This window comes from Zalophus californianus, chromosome 1 (genome assembly GCF_009762305.2).
Source record: "Zalophus californianus isolate mZalCal1 chromosome 1, mZalCal1.pri.v2, whole genome shotgun sequence".
Lineage (NCBI taxonomy): Eukaryota > Metazoa > Chordata > Mammalia > Carnivora > Otariidae > Zalophus > Zalophus californianus.
In genome coordinates, this window is record NC_045595.1 from 176635982 (window position 1) to 176655200 (window position 19219).

General features: G+C 35.5%; 1 protein-coding gene across 1 annotated transcript; it reads left to right on the top strand.

Annotated features, from left to right (window-relative positions):
* Positions 1-1059: 1059 nt before the first annotated feature.
* Positions 1060-18152, top strand: POU1F1 (POU class 1 homeobox 1). Its single transcript, XM_027586271.2, has 6 exons — positions 1060-1201; positions 3578-3727; positions 13354-13578; positions 15864-16028; positions 16754-16814; positions 17681-18152. Exons 1-6 carry the CDS (start codon positions 1060-1062, stop codon positions 17889-17891), a joined length of 954 nt encoding a protein of 317 aa, XP_027442072.1. The 3' UTR covers positions 17892-18152.
* The last annotated feature ends 1067 nt before the right edge of the window (positions 18153-19219 follow it).

Below are 19219 nucleotides of genomic sequence, written 5' to 3' on the forward strand. Positions count from 1 at the left end.
TCTTTGAATGAACTGTTCGTTGTGTGTGTGTGTGTGTATATATATATATATATATATATATGTGTGTGTGTATATTTTTTTCATGCCCACGTGATATTTTCTGTGTGGAAGGTTTGCACCCAGAGCTACCATGATTACTGTAGGCTCTGGAACAGAATGGTTAAAATCAGGGGCTCTGGAGGACTAAAGCATGGTTAGGGTAGTATGGTAAATAACTCACACAGATGTGAGATTTGCATGACATGAACTATAGAAAGTGCCGAGAATAGTGTCAGCATGAACTAAATGTTTATTCTTAATAAGTAAATTGAAATCAAGGGAAAGATACTATATCACTCATGTCTATCTTCTCTACACAGTACTAAAATTGTATTCAATATTTTTCTGTTTTCAATTTATAACATATAACAAATTAGTTCACATTTTTCACAATTGCATTGTTGAGTCTGAATCAGTAGTTGGCAATATATTCATTCTCATATTCAGTCTTCTATGCATCTTTCAATTTAAACGTAAATATTTACAGTTTCTTAAAAATTGTGTAGAATTTCTGTTTTATGTTAGTTTTCAGATTGAATGAGAAGTTATCAAAAAGAATCTCCTATATAAAAATTTGTTATTGTGTTAGTAACACAAAGACACCTAGTATTTTTCAATTCATTTTAGGATTATTTCTCGGAGGGACACTTATTTCTGAAGTTCTTGAATCCTTTCTAAAATGTCTGAATCACTAAGGTTCTCAAATCAAGTTTCAGATTTCTCCCTTTCCCTCCATCTATACCCCAGAACCAGGTTCCCTCTTGGGCATGGATTATGTTTGGGTGAGAAGGAAGACGGTTCAGATTGATAAAGCAATACCCCTGGGAAAAGACGATTAACATGTATAAAGGGATTTCCCTGCAGTATAAGTACCAAGCACGCGCCCTCCTGGTGCTCCAGGGCCTTCCTGATGTATATATGCAGGTAGTGTGATTTGAAACGGCCCTTTGAAACAGTAATAGAATAAAACTCTGATTTGGGGAGTAGCAGTTCTCCTCAGTTTTCTACTGTCTTGTGGGAATGAGTTGCCAACCTTTTACTTCGGCTGATACCTTTATACCTCTGAATTCTGAGGCTTCTGCAACTCTGCCTCTAATCATGCATCACAGCGCTGCTGAGTGCCTCCCAGTCTCTAACCATCCCACCAACGTGATGTCCACAGGTACGGACTCCGATACCAGTCTGCGTGTGGCCGGGCCGTTGCAGGATGGATGCTTTGAATCTTGTTAGTTTAGAATCTCTTTGCTTCTTTTGCTTTCTCCTTCATTTTAATTCGTCTTAAGTTAAATATGAAGGATATTTTAAAAAGCCAAACTACCTAAGACATTTTTAAAGAATATTATTAAGCGTAGTAATTTCAATTGTTGGTTTTATTACAAAGAAGATCTATTTTCTACCAAAGTAAACAGTGAGTCTGGGTGTTTTTAATCCAAAAAGCATTTTTATGTAAACATTTATGGGTAAGGAACAAAACTAAAGAAATAGCCTAAATAATTTAGTGTTTAAAATGTGTTACTTCTTTATCTTAAAGATTTATTTGGTTTTACTATGTCTAAAAACAGCCATATACCTTGTAGTAAACACAGCTGAATGATTCCCAATACCAACAACAATGGCTTTCAAAGAATAATATAATTAAGTGATATTAACAAACATTTTTGGCATAATTCAAAACTCAAAAATCAAGGCTAGAAGCAATATGTAGCATTTAGAGCCCACAAACTGAGTTAAAAAATCTTAAAACTGAGTTCTGAAGAGACTTCAATCTCTCTAACCGAGTTTTAGTATTTTCTTATGTAACTTTCTAACATAGAAAATAAGCTTGAAAATTTGAATATATTGTCTCAAATATAATCAAATAGGTATGTGTTGCTAATGTGTCCTTTATGTAGTAACAAAGTTTTTTAAAGTAGCTTTATAAATAGACAGAGACTTGAATTGAGTAAATTTCTTTCATATGCAAGTTTGGATTAATCTGCAGCTGAATTTTTAAAATCTAGAGAGTAGATATCTGGATTTGGTTGAAATCATTAATGTAGAGGGTTTTTTTTTTTCATCTACCAAAGACTCTCATAATTTAAATAAAAAGACAATAATGGGAGCTTCCCCAAACATATTTTTTTTAGAAAATATAATAGAGTATTTTAACTAAAAATATGTACTATAAATAAATTTAAACAATGATCACATAACTCTGTATTTTAAATAATAGGTATATCTATTCTAAATAGATACTTAAATAATAGTATTTAAATACATGATAATAGCATTGATTTTATCATTTTTCCATGAAATTATAAATTAGTAGGTAAGAAACAAGAAACATTGCTTATAATGAGAAGAATACTTGGATATTACATGTGTTTCTTGTTTATTTGTTTAATTTTAGATTGCATAGTAAGATTTTTACATGTAATCATTATAATGTAGAATGACTTCAGTTCTTTCTACATGTTAATTATAAAATGAAAATTTGTGCAGATATTTTAAAATATTGAAGATTTATCAATAGTAAGAGAAAATGTTTTGCTTTCTGAGATGACCTCATGTCTTTAATCACTGAATTGTATCTTAATATTTTCAAAGGATTCTAATTCTATACTTTATAATAGCTCATATTTATTCACAGATTCATGATCATATTATATTTATGAAAACCCACCATTATAGTCAAGATATAAAGGAAAAATGAGAAAATAAAATACATAAAGAAACAGTAGTTTTATGTCAATACCCAAACTCTTAGTCAACTTGGTGATTCATGTTTAAAGCTTGATAAAAATTTTGTAATTTAAATTTACTTTCATAATATACATTGATTACACAAGGCAAGCAACTATTTATGAATGGTTATGTTTATATACCGGGTTCAACCTTTATAGATCTCAAGTCGTTCAACAATCAATTTTTTTTTGGCCAGCTTTATTATTGTAATTGTTGAACTGATTGTGTGCATGCAGAAAACCTACCACCTCTTGGTTTCAACATCAACATAAATGCATCATACACTGTCACTTATTTTTCATAAACCTCTGAGTTTACTGGGATTTTTAAGATTGTATCCAATTAGAAGCTAATTGCTTGGCCATTTTCTCTTTGATGGAAGAAATTTGTTAGGATAATAAGCAGAAGTAAAGATTGTTCAAGAGTTGATTTCTGTATTCATTCTTCCAGAGAAAGACCACTATATAATATATACTACACAAGCATTTAGCGAGATTATTCCTCTAGTCAGTTTATTGTAATGTCTATACGAGATGGAACCTACAAGAATTCTGCAACTCCCAATTGGCCAACATCCAAACTGGTCAGTCACCCCTTCACAGGGCACAACATAGTTAATGAATGCTATCATCCACACTGATGATTTATGATTTGATTACTTGAGACAAACTTTGATTTCTGCTTTTAACCTACTCATCAGAGAATTTCCCCCAAGTGAAAACAGATTACTGCCATATAACTTTAAGAATCACATAAATGTGTATTTTTGCAGTGAAATGAATGTGTCTTGAATCCTCATACATTTTCTTACCAGTCCCGTCTATTTTGTCTTTGATCCAAACTCCTAAATGTTTGCATGCATATTTCTTGGTGACAACATTGGGAAACACAGCAACAGGACTTCATTATTCTGTTCCTTCCTGTCACTATGGAAACCAGCCATCGACTTATGGAGTGATGGCAGGTAAGAAAAATTGTGTGCATATATGAGATTGAGTTTGGGGACACTTAGATGGATTCTTGGGTCTGAGAGAATCTTGACCAGAGCGTATCATGAAATTCTCATCTGTTAACTTGGGAATTGCTGGTAAACTACTACTTATCGAAATGTTCCCTGATATGAGATGCCTTCAGTGACCATAATGGTTAAACCCGATTGCCCCTGTTCTCCATAACCCTGAACATCTATGCTTAACTCTTTTGTTTGCTTTGTATGATTTTTACTCTAATTGACGACTACCAAACTGCTGATTGTCACTTAATGTTATCGGTGGGCTCGATCTAATAATAATACGGTAGTGACTAACCTCATGTGGTTATTTAAATTTTGTTTATTTAAATTCAGTTAGCCAACATATAGTTCATCATTAGTTTTTGATATAATGTTCAATGATTCATTAGTTTTGTTTTTTTTTTTTTAAAGATTTATTTATTTATTTATTTGAGAAAGAGAGAATGAGAGAGATAGAGAGCACGAGAGGGCAGAGGGTCAGAGGGAGAAGCAGACTCCCTGCCGAGCAGGAAGCCTGATGTGGGACTCGATCCCGGGACTCCAGGATCATGACCTGAGCCGAAGGCAGTCGCTTAACCAACTGAGCCACCCAGGCGCCCTCAATGATTCATTAGTTTTGAATAACACCCAGCGCTCATCACATCACGTGCCCTCCTTGTGCCCATCACCCAGTTACCCCAATCCTCCAACCACCTCCCGTCCAGGAACCCTGTTGTTTCCTGGAGTCAAGAGTCTATGGTTTGCCTCCCTCTCTGGTCTCTTCCCTTTCAGTTTTCCCTCCCTTCCCCTAAATTATTTAAATTTAAACATAAATTAGCTAAAATAAGGTCAAATTTAAAATTGAGTTCCTCAATTGCACTAGCCCCATTTCAAGTGCTCACTAACCTCATGTGGCTATCAAAGCAGACAGCACAGATTTATAAAACATCTCCCTCACTGTAATATTTCTTCTGGACATTTGGTCCATAAAGATAAATAAGACATTGAAAGCTAAGAGTCCATTGCGGTGGCTTTAGTGATAGTCATTTGAAGTTTTGGCAGCTCAAAGTTGTTTTTAGTCTTAAATGAGATTGAAGAGTTGAAGTTACTTATGTTTCTCCTTCAGATAAATAAAGCATTTTTTTTGAAGGCTTGACCTGTTTTTTAATTTAGTTATTAAGAGAAAGAGTGGAATACAATGGCAGGGTCTTTCAAGGAACTTCATTAATTTATGAATCTCCATCATTTTCCTTTTTTTTTTTTTCACCCTCGGGAGAGAAAACCTGGGCAGAGAGCGGATCCAAGATCAGCTTCCTACAGTTTCTTTTCTCCCCTCAAACCTAGCAACATGCTGTGCTGTTCGGCCCCTTGGAAGTCCCTCAGTGAATGTGAGCAGGGTCTGCAGAGAACCCCACTTGAATCGGCCCCTCCAAGGGCCCCGGCATTGCTGAAGGAGGCATTAGCTGCTGCTTCCTGAAGATAGGTGCTTGGTTACCTTTTTAAGTCAGATAAATAAAGCGTCACTAGATCAAGGTTAATTATTTATTGGTGCTTGTATGAAAGCAGTAATAACACATTCCTTAAGGAAGAGGAAAATCTGACCTAATCCATTCAGAACAAAACTTATGACTTAATTTTAGGGTATGGCCAGAAAAAAAATTTTGATGATTTAATAAAAATACACAATTTTGTTCACATATTTTTTTAGCTATTCTTTGATCTTTTGTATTTATTACTATGGCAGGGAGAGATACCTGATGGGTGACAATAAACTACTGGGGCTCTGTGTGAGAAAATAAGAGAGAGAGTGTGTGTGAGAGAGAGAGAGAGAGAGAGAGAGAGGGAGGCGCTTTAGATAAAGGAATAGTATCTTTTCTCACTGCTTTGTCTATTATCATTCATAGTAAGTGATAGAAAAAAACATGGATTTATGACTATAAATTTGAAATAAAGTTGAACAAAAAATAGTTCATTGACAATTTCTACATATTTTTCAGTTTGACACTAAATAAAACACTAAAACTTTAAAATAAAATATTCCAGAACAAATTAGCTTCACTTACATCCTACCACACAGCATTTTGAATAAACGAGTATCCTCACCTTGATGGTAAAATGAAGGCTGATGTTCTTAATGATTACCTGTAAAACCGAGCATCTCTTATTTTAATAATTATGAAATAGGGACAACCATATTTTTCCCTTTTGAAAACTGATAATTTATGATTCGTATATTTAATACTTAATTAGTATTTATGGTTAATGAGAACAGCCCTTGTGGATGATAAACTACTTTTATTATAAGAATAGTAAAATGTGCATGTAGCTGCTAGAGGTGCAGGCAGAATGCTTCGTGTGGCCCACACCACATTTTGATTATGAAGATAGGAAATGACAAGCACATGGCCATGTGCTGCTATCTCTTGGAGGGGGGTTCTTGCTATTCATTCACAGTGTTTCCCAGAAACCCAGGTCCAACTTTAGGTGTCTTCTAAACCCAGCGACAGGCAGCAATTGATTAAGGTTAGCACAAAGATAACATCAGCCACAGACCAAATACCTTTTTTTTTTTTTTTTTTAAGAGAGGAAGAGAGAAAAAGAGAGAAGAGGGGGTGGTGGGAGAGGAGCAGAGAGAGAGGGAAAGAGAATCTTAAGCAGGCTCCATGCCCAGTGCAGAGCCTCACGTAGGGCTCTATCTCAATTCTGAGTCATGACCTGAGCCAAAATCAAGAGTTGGACACTTAACTGACTGAGCCACCCAGGCACCTCCTAAATACTTTAAGATGGTTTTCGCTACCACCTCCCTTCCCACCAGATCAAGGCCACTGGCTACTAGCCTAGTGAATTTGCAGATGGCCTGAGAATTCTAACATGCTTCTAGTTTCTGGGCCCAGGTTCACAATGAGAGTCCATAGGCTGCTTAGGCTCTATTGACAAGTCCCCTCAGCAGGCACTCAGCAAACCCTCTTCCTCACCGCAGCTGAAAAGGAAAGGCTCCCAGAAGAGCCCTTTAAAAGGATCCAAAGCCTGGGTTAGTACCATGAAGAGCAAAAATGGTTATCCTAAGATTTGAATGTATCACCGGAGTCTTAAAAGTGAATATATGTTTTCACTGAAAGAAAAACTCACCATGGCAAGCATAGAGATTATATTTGAATATTTTTTGAGAGTGATATGCTTTATTATTTGTTAGAATGTCACTATTTTGATATATGCTTAGTATGAGTATTTGCATCTTAGCAGATTGAACCTCAGAGAATCTGCACTCTCCTGTCGTTATCCCCAGAGAAGCTACACAAATTGAGTTATAAAACACAGGAATTCAAATAAAAGAGAGCAAAGGTATAAAATACACAAGAGAAACCTGGCTAATGTCATTAGAATTTTCTGAGAAGTCTCAAGGCATTCATCAAATCCGCCACCTCCACACAATTCACCGAAGCATCTTATCATCTCCAACAAAGACAGGTTCATTGTCACACATGCCACGTGAAAGAAAAGCTAGAGGAAGACCTATATTTCAAAACATATGAAATTGCTTTATTTTCATGTGGTCCTGTTATACCCCATACTCCGATGCTTACGTTTAGCTTGAGCACTGCATTAAACGAACAACCCAGTGGAAGGGAAGAGCTATAGCTAATATTTTGTTAACGTTGGCACAGAAGACCCTGCAATTACCAGATGAGTCCACTGCGCCTCGTAGTCCGGGTGTGGGCACACCAAAAAGAATGACTAATTGGGAGCAATGAATTAGCCGTACCATGAACTGATTACAGACGTTGTTCAAGTCACTGAACTTCTCTGACTTTCAGTCTCTCTCTCTCTCTCTCTCTCTCTCTCTTTTTTTAAACATACACCCTGTGCGGCACTTTCTATTTATTTATTATTTATTTATTTATTACATTATTATTTTATTGTTAACATGTAATGTATGATTTGTTTCAGGGGTACAGGTCTGTGATTCAGCAGTCTTACACAATTCGCAGCGCTCGCCATAGCACATACCCTCCCCAGTGTCCATCACCCAGCCACCCCGTCCCTCCCGCCCCCCCCCTCCCCTCCAGCAACCCTCAGTCTGTTCCCTGAGATTAAGAGTCTCGTATGGTTTGTCGCCCTCTCTGGTTTCGTCTTGTTTCATTTTCCCCTCCCTTCCCCTATGATCCTCTGTCTTGTTTCTCAAATTCCTCATATCAGTGAGATCATATGATAATTGTCTTATTTCGCTTAGCATAATACCTTCTAGTTCCATTCACGTTGTTGTAAATAGTTTCAGTCTCTTCATATCTGAGTTGTGGTGAGTGCCACCACTCTATTGCAGTTGAATTGCAGCAGATTTGTACCAACTCGATCTGGTTTTCCTATGATCTTCTCTTTAGATACACTTGCAACTAAATGCCTTCTGTGCCTTCACTCCTGAGAATGTAGATAATTCAATAGCCTACAGTGAATTAAAAATGCTCTTGAAAAGCTTTTCTAGATAAACACAACATAAAATAACAACAACAACAGAAACCCTCAAAACTCTAATTCTTGGGTATCTGAAATTGTGTCTGTTCTCGGGTTTCCGAAGCTGGGTGAAGCTAGAAAACATGCTCAGTGGGCTGCCCACCCTGCCCACCCTCCCGTGGAAACAGCACGTCATCAGCCACACAGGGATGAGTGCTAAACCCAGCCAGGTCAGATTATATAATGGCCAAACCAGATGAGGCGTAAGAGTCCTTGTTTAAAAATGAATTTTAAGAGAAACGCAAAATCGCGGAGTTTGGGGAATTAACCACGAAGCTGAATGTCCATTTTGTGTTGTTGTTTTATTTTTCAATGGGAAGTGGATAATAAGAGAGAAGTTAATTATGACTGAAAGTGCCCTCTCCACCAATCTTAGGCACAAAGCAACAGAAATCAGGTTGATGGTTGACATGGAGAAATAGTCAACTTTGGAGCCCATCTCTTATTCTTAAATTATTTCCTTTCTTCTTCTCCTCCTCCCCCTGCTCCTCCTCCATCTTTCTCCTTCCTCTTCATCCTTCTCCCACCTCCTCCTCCTCCTCCTCATTCTCCTTCCTCCCGCCCGCTTCTTTTTTTCTCCTTTCTTCTTCTTTCTCCTTTTTTCTCCTCCCCCTCCTCCTGCTCCCCTTCCCCACCCCCCACCTCTCCTCCTCCTTCATTTTGTTTCTCCCTAACTAGTTCCGATTATGTTGACTCTCAGGGGAGAATGGACTCTGAAGATTTTTTTACCTCTGAATCAGAAAAGGCTGTTCAGTAGCAGTAACATGAGGTATTTTCTCTAAGTTTTTTTAGTCTCTCAATGACTCAAATCAGTCACTACAGCGGGAAAGCAGCCGTAGGCGATGTATAAACAAATGTGCGTGGCTGTGTTCCAAATAAAGTACACCAGGCAGAGGCTCCCTGTTGTATATGGATGGGATTTCCCAGTGCACAAAAGAGAAAAGATCACAATTCACATTTATGGTTTGCTTCGCATTGTCTTGTGTGATGAAAAAGAAATACATGGAAATATTCAAATACTCAAATATTCAAATTCCTTTGCCTATCTCCAGCAAGATGGTGTATTTTACTGTATGCCTCTGCTATCCCTGTGTGTTCTTTTAGGGCTTCAGGCACATGACCTCAGATATGTTGGCAGTTAGCTTCGGGCAGGACCAGGTGCTCCCGAAGAGCGATTTTCCCCCTGCCACGATGGGTTGAGCCAGCTACCTTTGCCTCCCCGTTGCCTGCTTCTCCCACTTGCCACACGGAAATATAGACACAGAAATTTAGAAAGGTTTTGGTGGATTAATCTGCAACGTGAAAATACACTTTGGGCTGTATATAATGTGCAAACACTTCCCGGACCTCTAGTTGGGGGCTTCTCTAGGCTCACAGACAATTTTGCTTTATCAATGTTTTGGAAAAAGTTTGTGAGACCTCAGCTGCACAGGACTCCCCGCTTCTTTTATCTTCTTCCTATTTCTTTTTTTCTTTTTCGATAATCCATGCTTTAGAAAGATTTTAAAAATATCTTGCCATTGATACCATACCAGTCACTCTCTACTCTCCCCCAAATACAAGATCACATGATAGATACTGCAGTTTGTTTGGCTGTGCCTGGGACTGTCATTATGAATTTCTGTTTAAGGTTAGCTCCAGGTTAACTCCAGGAAAACCATGTCTGTGTGGATAACTGTGGATATATTCACTGAATGAAGAATACAAACATATCACACATCATGTTTTCCTCTTTGCTCTGGCTGCCAATCATCCGAACATGGTATCTCTCCTGTGCTCTTTTCATGGACTCGTGTTCAAATTTATTTTTTATATGCTGATTTTTTTCCCCAGAGCATTTATAATGTATAAACTATCTTTATAATTTTCCAGAAATAGAGGTGACTATCTTCTAAGATTTTAATAATTATAATATTTTTGTCTGAAAGTATCTGTTTAATGTAGCCAAATGCGTTTAAACTGCAGATGTCTTTAAAGGAAAGTCATCTGGTTTACAGACTGCCGGAAAAATGAACGAGGTGTTTGTTTTGATGTGGTTTATTACAAATGTTCACTGGACTTCAGTTCTGGTTTCAACTGTATAGTTGATTCATTGTGGCACTCAAGGGAGGTTATTGCCTTTCTCTTAAATTTCCTAAATTTTAAATCGTGAATAAAAAAGTATTCTTTCTAACTTACTTACATAAAGCTAAGAAGATGACAAATGTGAAATGAACACAGGACAAAGTATCACATGGAAGACTTGTTGTGGTGTGTGACTATGGTCAGAAAGAAAAATTGAAAATAATGACCAAGATTGCTAACAAATTCAGAACTTATGGCTTATCATATAAAAGATATGTAACAAATTACTTATGGACAATAAAAATAATTTGACATAGGTTAAATGAGTTATCTAAAGTGCCTTAAAGTACATTCAATGTGCAAAATCAAACAACAGTCTGCACATATATATGCAGTGAGATATTACTCAGCCTTAAATAAAGAATGAGATGGGGGCAGCTAGGTGGCTCAGTCAGTTAAGCGTCCAACTCTTGATTTCAGCTCAAGTCATGATCTCGGTGTTGTGAGTTGGAGCCCCATGTCGGCTCCATGCTGGGCATGCAGCCTGCTTAAGATTCTCTCTCTCCCTCTTCCTCTGCCCCTCCTCCCTAAAATAAATAAATAAATAAATAAATAAATAAATAAATAAATAAATAAATAAAATGGCCATTTGTGACAACATGGATGGACCTAGAGTGTATTATGCTAAGTGAAATAAGTCAGAGAAAGGCAAATACCATATGAGTTCATTTATACAGGGGTTCTAAAAGACAAAAAAAAAAAAAAATGAACAAACAAAGTAGAAACAGACCCATAAATATAAAGAACAAACTGATGGTACCAGAGGAAAATGGGTAGAGAAATGGGCAAAATGAGTGAATGGGAGTCGGAGATACAAGCTTCTGGTTATGGAGTGAATAAGTCACAGGGGTGAAAGGTACAGCCCAGGGGCCATAGTCCATGGTACTGTAATAACATCATCTGGTGATGGATGGTAGCCATACTTACAGCAGGCAGAGCATAACATATAGGGTTGTTCAGTCACTATGGTATACACGTGACACTAATGTAACATTGTGTGTCAACTATACTTCAATTAAAAAAACTAATATAGGAAGAAAGAGGAAAAACCCAGCAGCCTAATTTTTGCTCACTGCTTTTACTCTTTCCCAGAATATTTCATCAAGTGTCTTAAGTGACATGTGGTATTTTTTGAATGATGCAGGAAGTGAAGATTTTAATATATCTAACATCCAACTCTGAAAGCCTAACTGAAAACAAAGTCTTGAGATAAATATCAAGTAAATGCTAAATAAATGTCATCAGTGTTCTTTTAATGTAGGTTAGTCTTTTACTTCAACTAGCAGAAATCCAAAAGTAATAGAAAGCTAAAAATAAGCCCCAAAATTAATAACCATTTTCAAAAATGGAACTATGTGATAAATTAAAAATGGATAAAACTGCATTTAAAAATGTTTTCTGGTCTGATCAATATACTACCCACTAAAGCATAAAATGGACGATTAACTGACTTTAAAAAATAAAATGATAATTTTGGTTTGTAAAAGTAGCATGGATTTTTTTAGACAGGAATAGTTTCTTTCAAATATTTTTCACAGCAGCTAAATTTATTTTATGCTATTTTGTTTAACCCCTCACTTGTATATTTGCTTCGCTTCAAGGAAAAAAAAGTCTATTGGAGAGGAGTACACTTTATAATTACATATTGTCACATAAATAATACAAGCCAACAATTTGCTGACTCACACTATTCTTTGGTCATGACGTATTGATATATTAATGTAAGATTTATATATTCTGGAAAACTACATTATTACTCATGTCTTTGATTTGTGAATATATTTATAGAGAAATAATAGGTAGCACAAACTTGATATGTTTTTCCAGTGTTTTCAAGAATGATTATTGCATATATTCTGTAGCAATTTACTTTTAAATATTTATAATCATAAGAAAAATGACAAATTACAAAATATTTTATTTATATCAACATGTCTTGGTTATATGTGTCATTTAATATAAATCGAAGTGAAATCTCTTCCAATAAAAAAGTGATGTATTGATGAGGAAAACAAATAAAATGTGTGGAAATTTAGCTTATGCTATCCTCTCACTCATGCTTCCCAATTGAGAAGCTCTTCTAGTGAAGAATGGAATCTGGAAGCAATTTTTAAAAAATTAGATCTTTTTTGGTAATTTATCATTTAACCCAATCAATTGATCTAATGCTTCATCATTTATGGGTGAATGCCCATCATATCTAGAATTGCACCTTTCCCGCCACTTATTTTTGCTTCTTAAACAATAATCAAGAAATTATTCCATTATATTGTATAATTTTCAAGAAATTTTGATGCTTTTTAATAGAACTTTAAAAATTACCTTTTGTCTAGTCACTCCTTGAATCTATTTAAGCATATTAGTGTATTTTATGTTCTCATAATTTTCTTTTTACCTGCCTTCGTTAAATTTTTAAAAAGACATGATTATTTCCCCTTGAAATTCAGCATTGGCTGATAAGACAGTGGAACTTCTTAATACTCTAAAATCAGTTTTCGAATCCTAAGAAAACTTCCCAGCATAACACTTAACCATATGCCTTGATGATAATAAACATCACAGATTATTTGTGTAATGAATTAAAACAGAGATCAAAATATACATCCGGTTTCAGTTGAACCTCAGATTCACAGGAACAGGTGTCTTTTTAAGAGAAAATGAAATAATGGAAAACACACTTTTGAGAGAATTGGCTTATTTCTATTCTAATTATTTGCAATTCCCTGCTTTTTTTCCTTTGGCATTATTTTTGTCTTCACTGCTCTGAGGAAGGTGGAAGAGAAAAAATCACATTTATACTAAGCTATTCTGACTTCTGTTTGAGATGGCTGAATGTCAGTTAACCTTTTAGAATTGTGACGGCTTGCAGGGGGATAATGGGTTCTAAGGTGAAAAACTTTTGCTTGTATAGAAATGGGGGATAATTACAAGTGGCCCTTTTCTTTTCCTTCTGTGTTTATTCACAGGTAGCTTAACCCCTTGTCTTTATAAGTTTCCTGACCATACCTTGAGTCATGGCTTCCCTCCCCTGCCCCAGCCTCTTCTGGCAGAGGACCCCGCCGTCACTGATTTCAAGCAGGAACTCAGGCGGAAAAGTAAATTGGTTGAAGAGCCAATAGACATGGATTCTCCGGAAATCCGAGAACTTGAGAAGTTTGCCAATGAATTTAAAGTGAGAAGAATTAAGTTAGGTATGCACTTTTTAAGAGTAACGGGCATACAACTTGGTCTGCAAATCCTTACGATATTACTGTTCAGTCTGTTACACTCTGGTCAGAAGTCCAAGACACTTTTCATTCTACATCTGTGCTGTGGATTTAAGTTAATCCAATTATGAAAATCCTACCAAAAAAAAAAAAAACCACAAAACCTTTTATTTCCTTGTTAATTCTTAATATCCTAAATACATAGGTTTTTAAATTGATGATATTTTTTCAACTTGCCTACCTCAAGATTAACTTTGAAGTACTTGTTTTTCTCCCTATTTTATCTGAACTTTTGAGTAGATGAGCCATTCATTGATTCAAAGGCATAAAATGTGTAAGTGAAATGTATGCTTTATGTTTGTCTTTCGTGTTTATCAGTGCTGTTGGTTTCTTTGCATTCTTCCAGAGATACTGTTTGCAAATACATATTTTCTCCCGACAGATTTTTTAACTATTTATTTAATAGAGCTTTCCTTATTAATTTTTACAGATGTTTTTAAAAATGGGCCTATCAAATTCCATTTCATGAATATATTATTTAACCAGTCCCTTACTGATGATAAATTTAGGTTGTCTCCAATCTTACATTGTTAAAAACAATCCCACCATGATTCACTCCATAAATGCCATTTTGTACCTATATATATGTAGGACAAATGTTAAAGGCATGATTTCTTAATTAAAGTGCATGTATATTTGTAATTCTGATACATGTTGTCAAATTGGTCTATATAGAGGTTGTGCCAAATTTTACCACCGCCATGAGTGTCTCTTGGCAAACTCCTTAGAATATAATCTTTCTGAAAGCAGGAGTTTTTTCTTTATCTATTTTTATTTTTCCTTAAACGCATATCCCTCAGCACTTAGAACAGTGACTGGCAGCACAGAGAATAAATAAGTTATTGAAGGAAAACTATGATTTAATCTTTTGGATCTTTGCAAATCCCATAAGTCAAAGTGCTCCCCATGGTAGTTTTTTTGTTTTGTTGTTGGTTTTTGTTTTGTTTTGTTTTTTGTTTTTCTTGAGAGGGGACGAGAGAGAGCACACATGAGAGAATGGTGGGAGAAAGGAAGACAGAGAATCTTAAGCAGGCTCCACGCCCAGGGCAGAGCCCCCCATGGAGCTTGATCTCATGACCTCATGACCCTGAGATCATGACCTGAGCTGAAATCAAGAGTCTGATGCTTACTTGACTGAGCCACCCAGGCGCTCTGGTGGTTTCATTTTAAATTTATGAGTGAAGATTGAAAAGCGTTATTTCATGTGTTTATACTCATTTGTAATTCTTTCTCTGTGAACTGTCTGTTCATAGCCCTTGCACACTTTCTATTCAATTGTGTTAACATAAAATAACTGTAATAATTAACCTTGATTTAAATTCACGAAGTAGTGCATCTTTTAAATGGATTGAAAAATGATAGTTCCACCCTCTGCACTTGTGGAATGAACCACAGGTAATTTTGTAATGATATTTATTGATGGGCATCATACGTAACCATTTTATGCATACAGATATATAGCTTTAGGCCCTGAATTAATATGCAGTTACTATATGGAATAAATACAGCGGTAGGCATCTTTATAACAACCATTTTCAGTTTGCTATTTATATCGCTGTGAATATTTCAAATTCTATGTTGATGGTTGATAATCAACTTGTACCCTAAAAATGGGACAAATCTATGAGGATCTTTGGCCAGAAGATAGAAGCGTTACCAAGTGATATAATAAATGTGCTCAGAGATACATGTAAAATATTTTGGTGATCACAGTCTCATAATAAACATGTTTTCAGGGAAAGTCAGCATAATTCTTCGTTTTATTTGGTACCTTTTAACAATATAGTTGAATTTTGTACTCTTACAGTTGAGATAAAAATATATCATCATATAATTTATGCATTGTATTTAATATACTATATTGTTCAGCATATATCCCCAGATATTTAATAATAATAGAGAGCAAGAATTTATAAGTATCTTATAAAGTGTTTATGACACATCTATCCAATTTCACTAAATATTGTGAATGGCAGGGTTCCTGTCTGAATTCTTTTGACTTCTGGAAAAAATTAACTAGAAACATTTTTTAAAGTACCGGACAAGTCTACGCTGAACTTACCAAGCAATTCTAAATTGCCAATGAATATATGCTTAAAAGCAATATCTAATAGTTAACAAAGAAAGACACAACAATTTCTGTGATAACCGGCTAAAATGAATGCTTCTGGAAGGGCTGACTCTAACAGGTCTTGCCTGCCCTTTCACAGGATACACCCAAACCAACGTCGGGGAAGCCCTTGCAGCCGTGCACGGCTCTGAATTCAGTCAAACAACTATCTGCCGATTCGAAAACCTGCAGCTCAGCTTTAAAAACGCATGCAAGCTAAAAGCAATATTATCGAAATGGCTGGAGGAAGCTGAGCAAGTAGGAGGTACTGAAGTTACAGGCTCTGTGATGTTTTAACCTCAAAACGATGGCCTTCCATTGCTAGCTAGGGCTTACACTGAAGCAGAGAGGTTTGAGGTTTAGTTGGGTTTTTTCTCTTTCGTATGAAAAATAAATATGTTTCATATCCCGAAGAGAGGAAGGCTCATGCAAGTGCAGAAATAAGTTTACTGAGAAGGTAAATATAGTAAGAAAAGAAGCTGCACAGGGACAGCTTTCTGGATAACTTGACAGAGGCGTGAAGTGGTGAAATGATTTTTTTCTAACACATCAAGATTTTCTGGCTCTGTGCATACTGTAGTAATTGCACATGAATTTTTATGACCCGATATTACTGTAACCAGAGCATTTGTGCACACCCGTCTTCCAAGTAAGTACATAAGCAATTGCTAATGTAATAAAATTATCTTCTCATACTAATGTCAAGGCTGGAGAAAGAGCAAGGTTTGAAAGCATTTAAAGCAAGTGTTCCAAGAAAAGTTTGGTCAGGATATCACTAATAGACAGTTGTCTTTGCAAAGTTAATATTTCTGCATTAACATTTGTATCTTGGTCTTGTACTATAAAATAACATAGAATGCAAAAATTTAAGACAAAAATGTATAGCAACTTTATTTTGCATTGTTTTACAAAGAAAATTTGAAACTCAAATCTGATAGTTTTTTTGGAACCTACTTTGTTTTGTAATTATTTCTCTTTTCCCCATTACAGCTTTATACAATGAAAAAGTGGGAGCAAATGAAAGAAAAAGAAAGCGAAGAACAACTATAAGGTATTCTTTTGAGATATGAAAACGCATAGAGGAGATGGAATATACACAATATGTACATATGTAAATATAAACAGAGCGTTTGAGGATAATGTAGGTGCAACATAACATAAATGTATGTGAATAGAGTCAACTGAAAAAACAAGATTGGTGAAAAAGCATAACTTAATAATTTAGCACTGAGAAATGGAGAGCTAGTAATTCTTAACATTTGATGGAAAAGTAGGTTATTTGATTCAAGAACACTTGCCCCACAAGTTTTGGATAAAACAGAAATTAAACAATCACTTCTACAAAGAGTGATCATTTCTGCTGTCCTTTTAGATATGTCTTGCTCTGGCAATTTGGTATCTATGTTATTAAAAATAGCCAAACTATTCATCAGTGTTTCAGTCCCTTAAAGTCCAATGTGATTCCTTGCATTTCAAACCAGAAAGATTGTTGGTTGATCTTTTGGTAATTTGCGTGAAAATTACAGAGGAAATACTAAAATACAGGTTTTGTTTTGGTTGATGAGTTCACTAACCCTTTCGTCTATTGTAAATAACTAATGGTTTCTGAGGGACATTTAGAAATGCCTGCACAAGTGCTCATTTCCTTTTCAGGAAGTCAGTGCCCTCTAGTGGCACAAAGTGGGATAAACATAGAAAGCCCAGAATACCTTACTTCTCAGGATACCCTGCATAAGACAAGCATCTAAATATTCTAGACTGCACATTTAGCTTTGTTGAAGCTTTGGAAGTGCTTTCAGAGTCTTTAAACAATGTTTTAATGTTGATATCTAGGATATTCAATATTACTTAATTTTGATCTGCCAACACATCATAAGAACACCATAATCTCACCCTTCTCTACGTCCCTCCCCTCAGTATTGCTGCTAAAGATGCTCTGGAGAGACATTTTGGAGAACAGAATAAACCTTCCTCTCAAGAGATCATGCGAATGGCTGAAGAACTGAATCTTGAGAAAGAAGTAGTAAGAGTTTGGTTTTGCAATCGAAGGCAGAGAGAAAAACGGGTGAAAACAAGTCTGAATCAGAGTTTATTTACTATTTCTAAGGAGCATCTTGAATGCAGATAAAATTTATTATTGTGTGATAGCTGATTTTTCTCTAGTTTTCATTCCTTTCTCTTCTCCAACAAAAATAGAAATTAGTCATTTGGTTGTTTTCAAAAATCATTTTATATCAATAACTTTTGCAGAAGCTTTCCTACTTTTTTTAAAAAGAAGACAATTTAAATATTGATGAATTATTTTCTTTAAAAAAATTATTCTCAGAAGCCAAACTGTACATTTTTAAACCAAAGATACCAATAGGAATAAAACAGTGATTCTCTCTCAGTCTTTCTCTCTCTCTCCCTCCTGCTCTATCTACAGACACACACACACACAGACACATACACGCATGCACAGTGTGCATGTGGGTCTTTTAGTTTAAGATTCCTTTTCCAAAGGCTGTTTATTAGCTTTTTAATATTTCAGTCATAATGCCAAATAAAGAATATCACACTAGAAGGAACAATTAGAAAACTGATTAACCAATGTCCTGCTTACTATCAGCTCTAATAGTTTGTTTGAACTTAATAGTTTTTGTTTGCACTTAAGAGCCAGAGGTACCTTTGAATTCCATTAGTGCATTTAGGAATAAATCTTAATCAGAAGCGACACTTATCTTTTTATTCTTCTCAGAGATTTAGCTTTTTTGATGTTTATTTATAGAAAATATGCCTTATGGATTCTTGACCCCAAACTGCTATCCTATAAGCTGCAACAGTGCAGGAATGATGTCTGGCTTGTTTGCTTTTGTTCCTCCAGCACCTGGGAAAGTGCTCCTAGTGGGGCATGCAATCTTTGTTAAATGAACAAAGGAGTGTGCTGTTAAAGACAGCTACAAACTTGAACGGTGCCTAACTTAATAACAAAATTTAAGTCTCACAACCCAGAAAATTACCTGGGATCCTATCAAAAAAGACTATCACTTAAGTTTAATTGGTTAGAGTGTGGTTTATTATTGATGAAAAAGTTTGACATATTGAGTATTTAAATTTGGGGAATTATATCCAAGGAACATATTTAATTTATAAGACTGCACTTCTTTGAAACTAGCAAGTAGAAGCAAGCAATAAGGTAATAATCTAAGTGACCTTTTTGCATTTAACATATAAATCTGCTGGCAATGCTTATCTAACTTATTTTATATAACAAAAATGGAAACAATTAGACCAAATTTTATTGCTGATTTAGAATGCTTACTAAATAAATTATACTGTCCAGTCTCATGGTTTTTATGATATTAATAAAGACCAAGCACTATACAGGTCATAATCTCTATAGATCATATGTGTTTATGCACACATAATCACCATTAATTGGCTAGAAACTTTGGTTTTTTACAAAAAGACATATTT

Bases quoted from the DNA above. Each gene is read 5' to 3' on its own strand.
- POU1F1 (XM_027586271.2), top strand. From the start codon at position 1,060: ATGAGTTGCCAACCTTTTACTTCGGCTGATACCTTTATACCTCTGAAT. The intron at 3,728-13,353 runs GTAAGAAAAATT...GTTTATTCACAG, and splicing joins GACTTATGGAGTGATGGCAG to GTAGCTTAACCCCTTGTCTT. The intron at 16,029-16,753 runs GTACTGAAGTTA...TCCCCATTACAG, and splicing joins GGAAGCTGAGCAAGTAGGAG to CTTTATACAATGAAAAAGTG.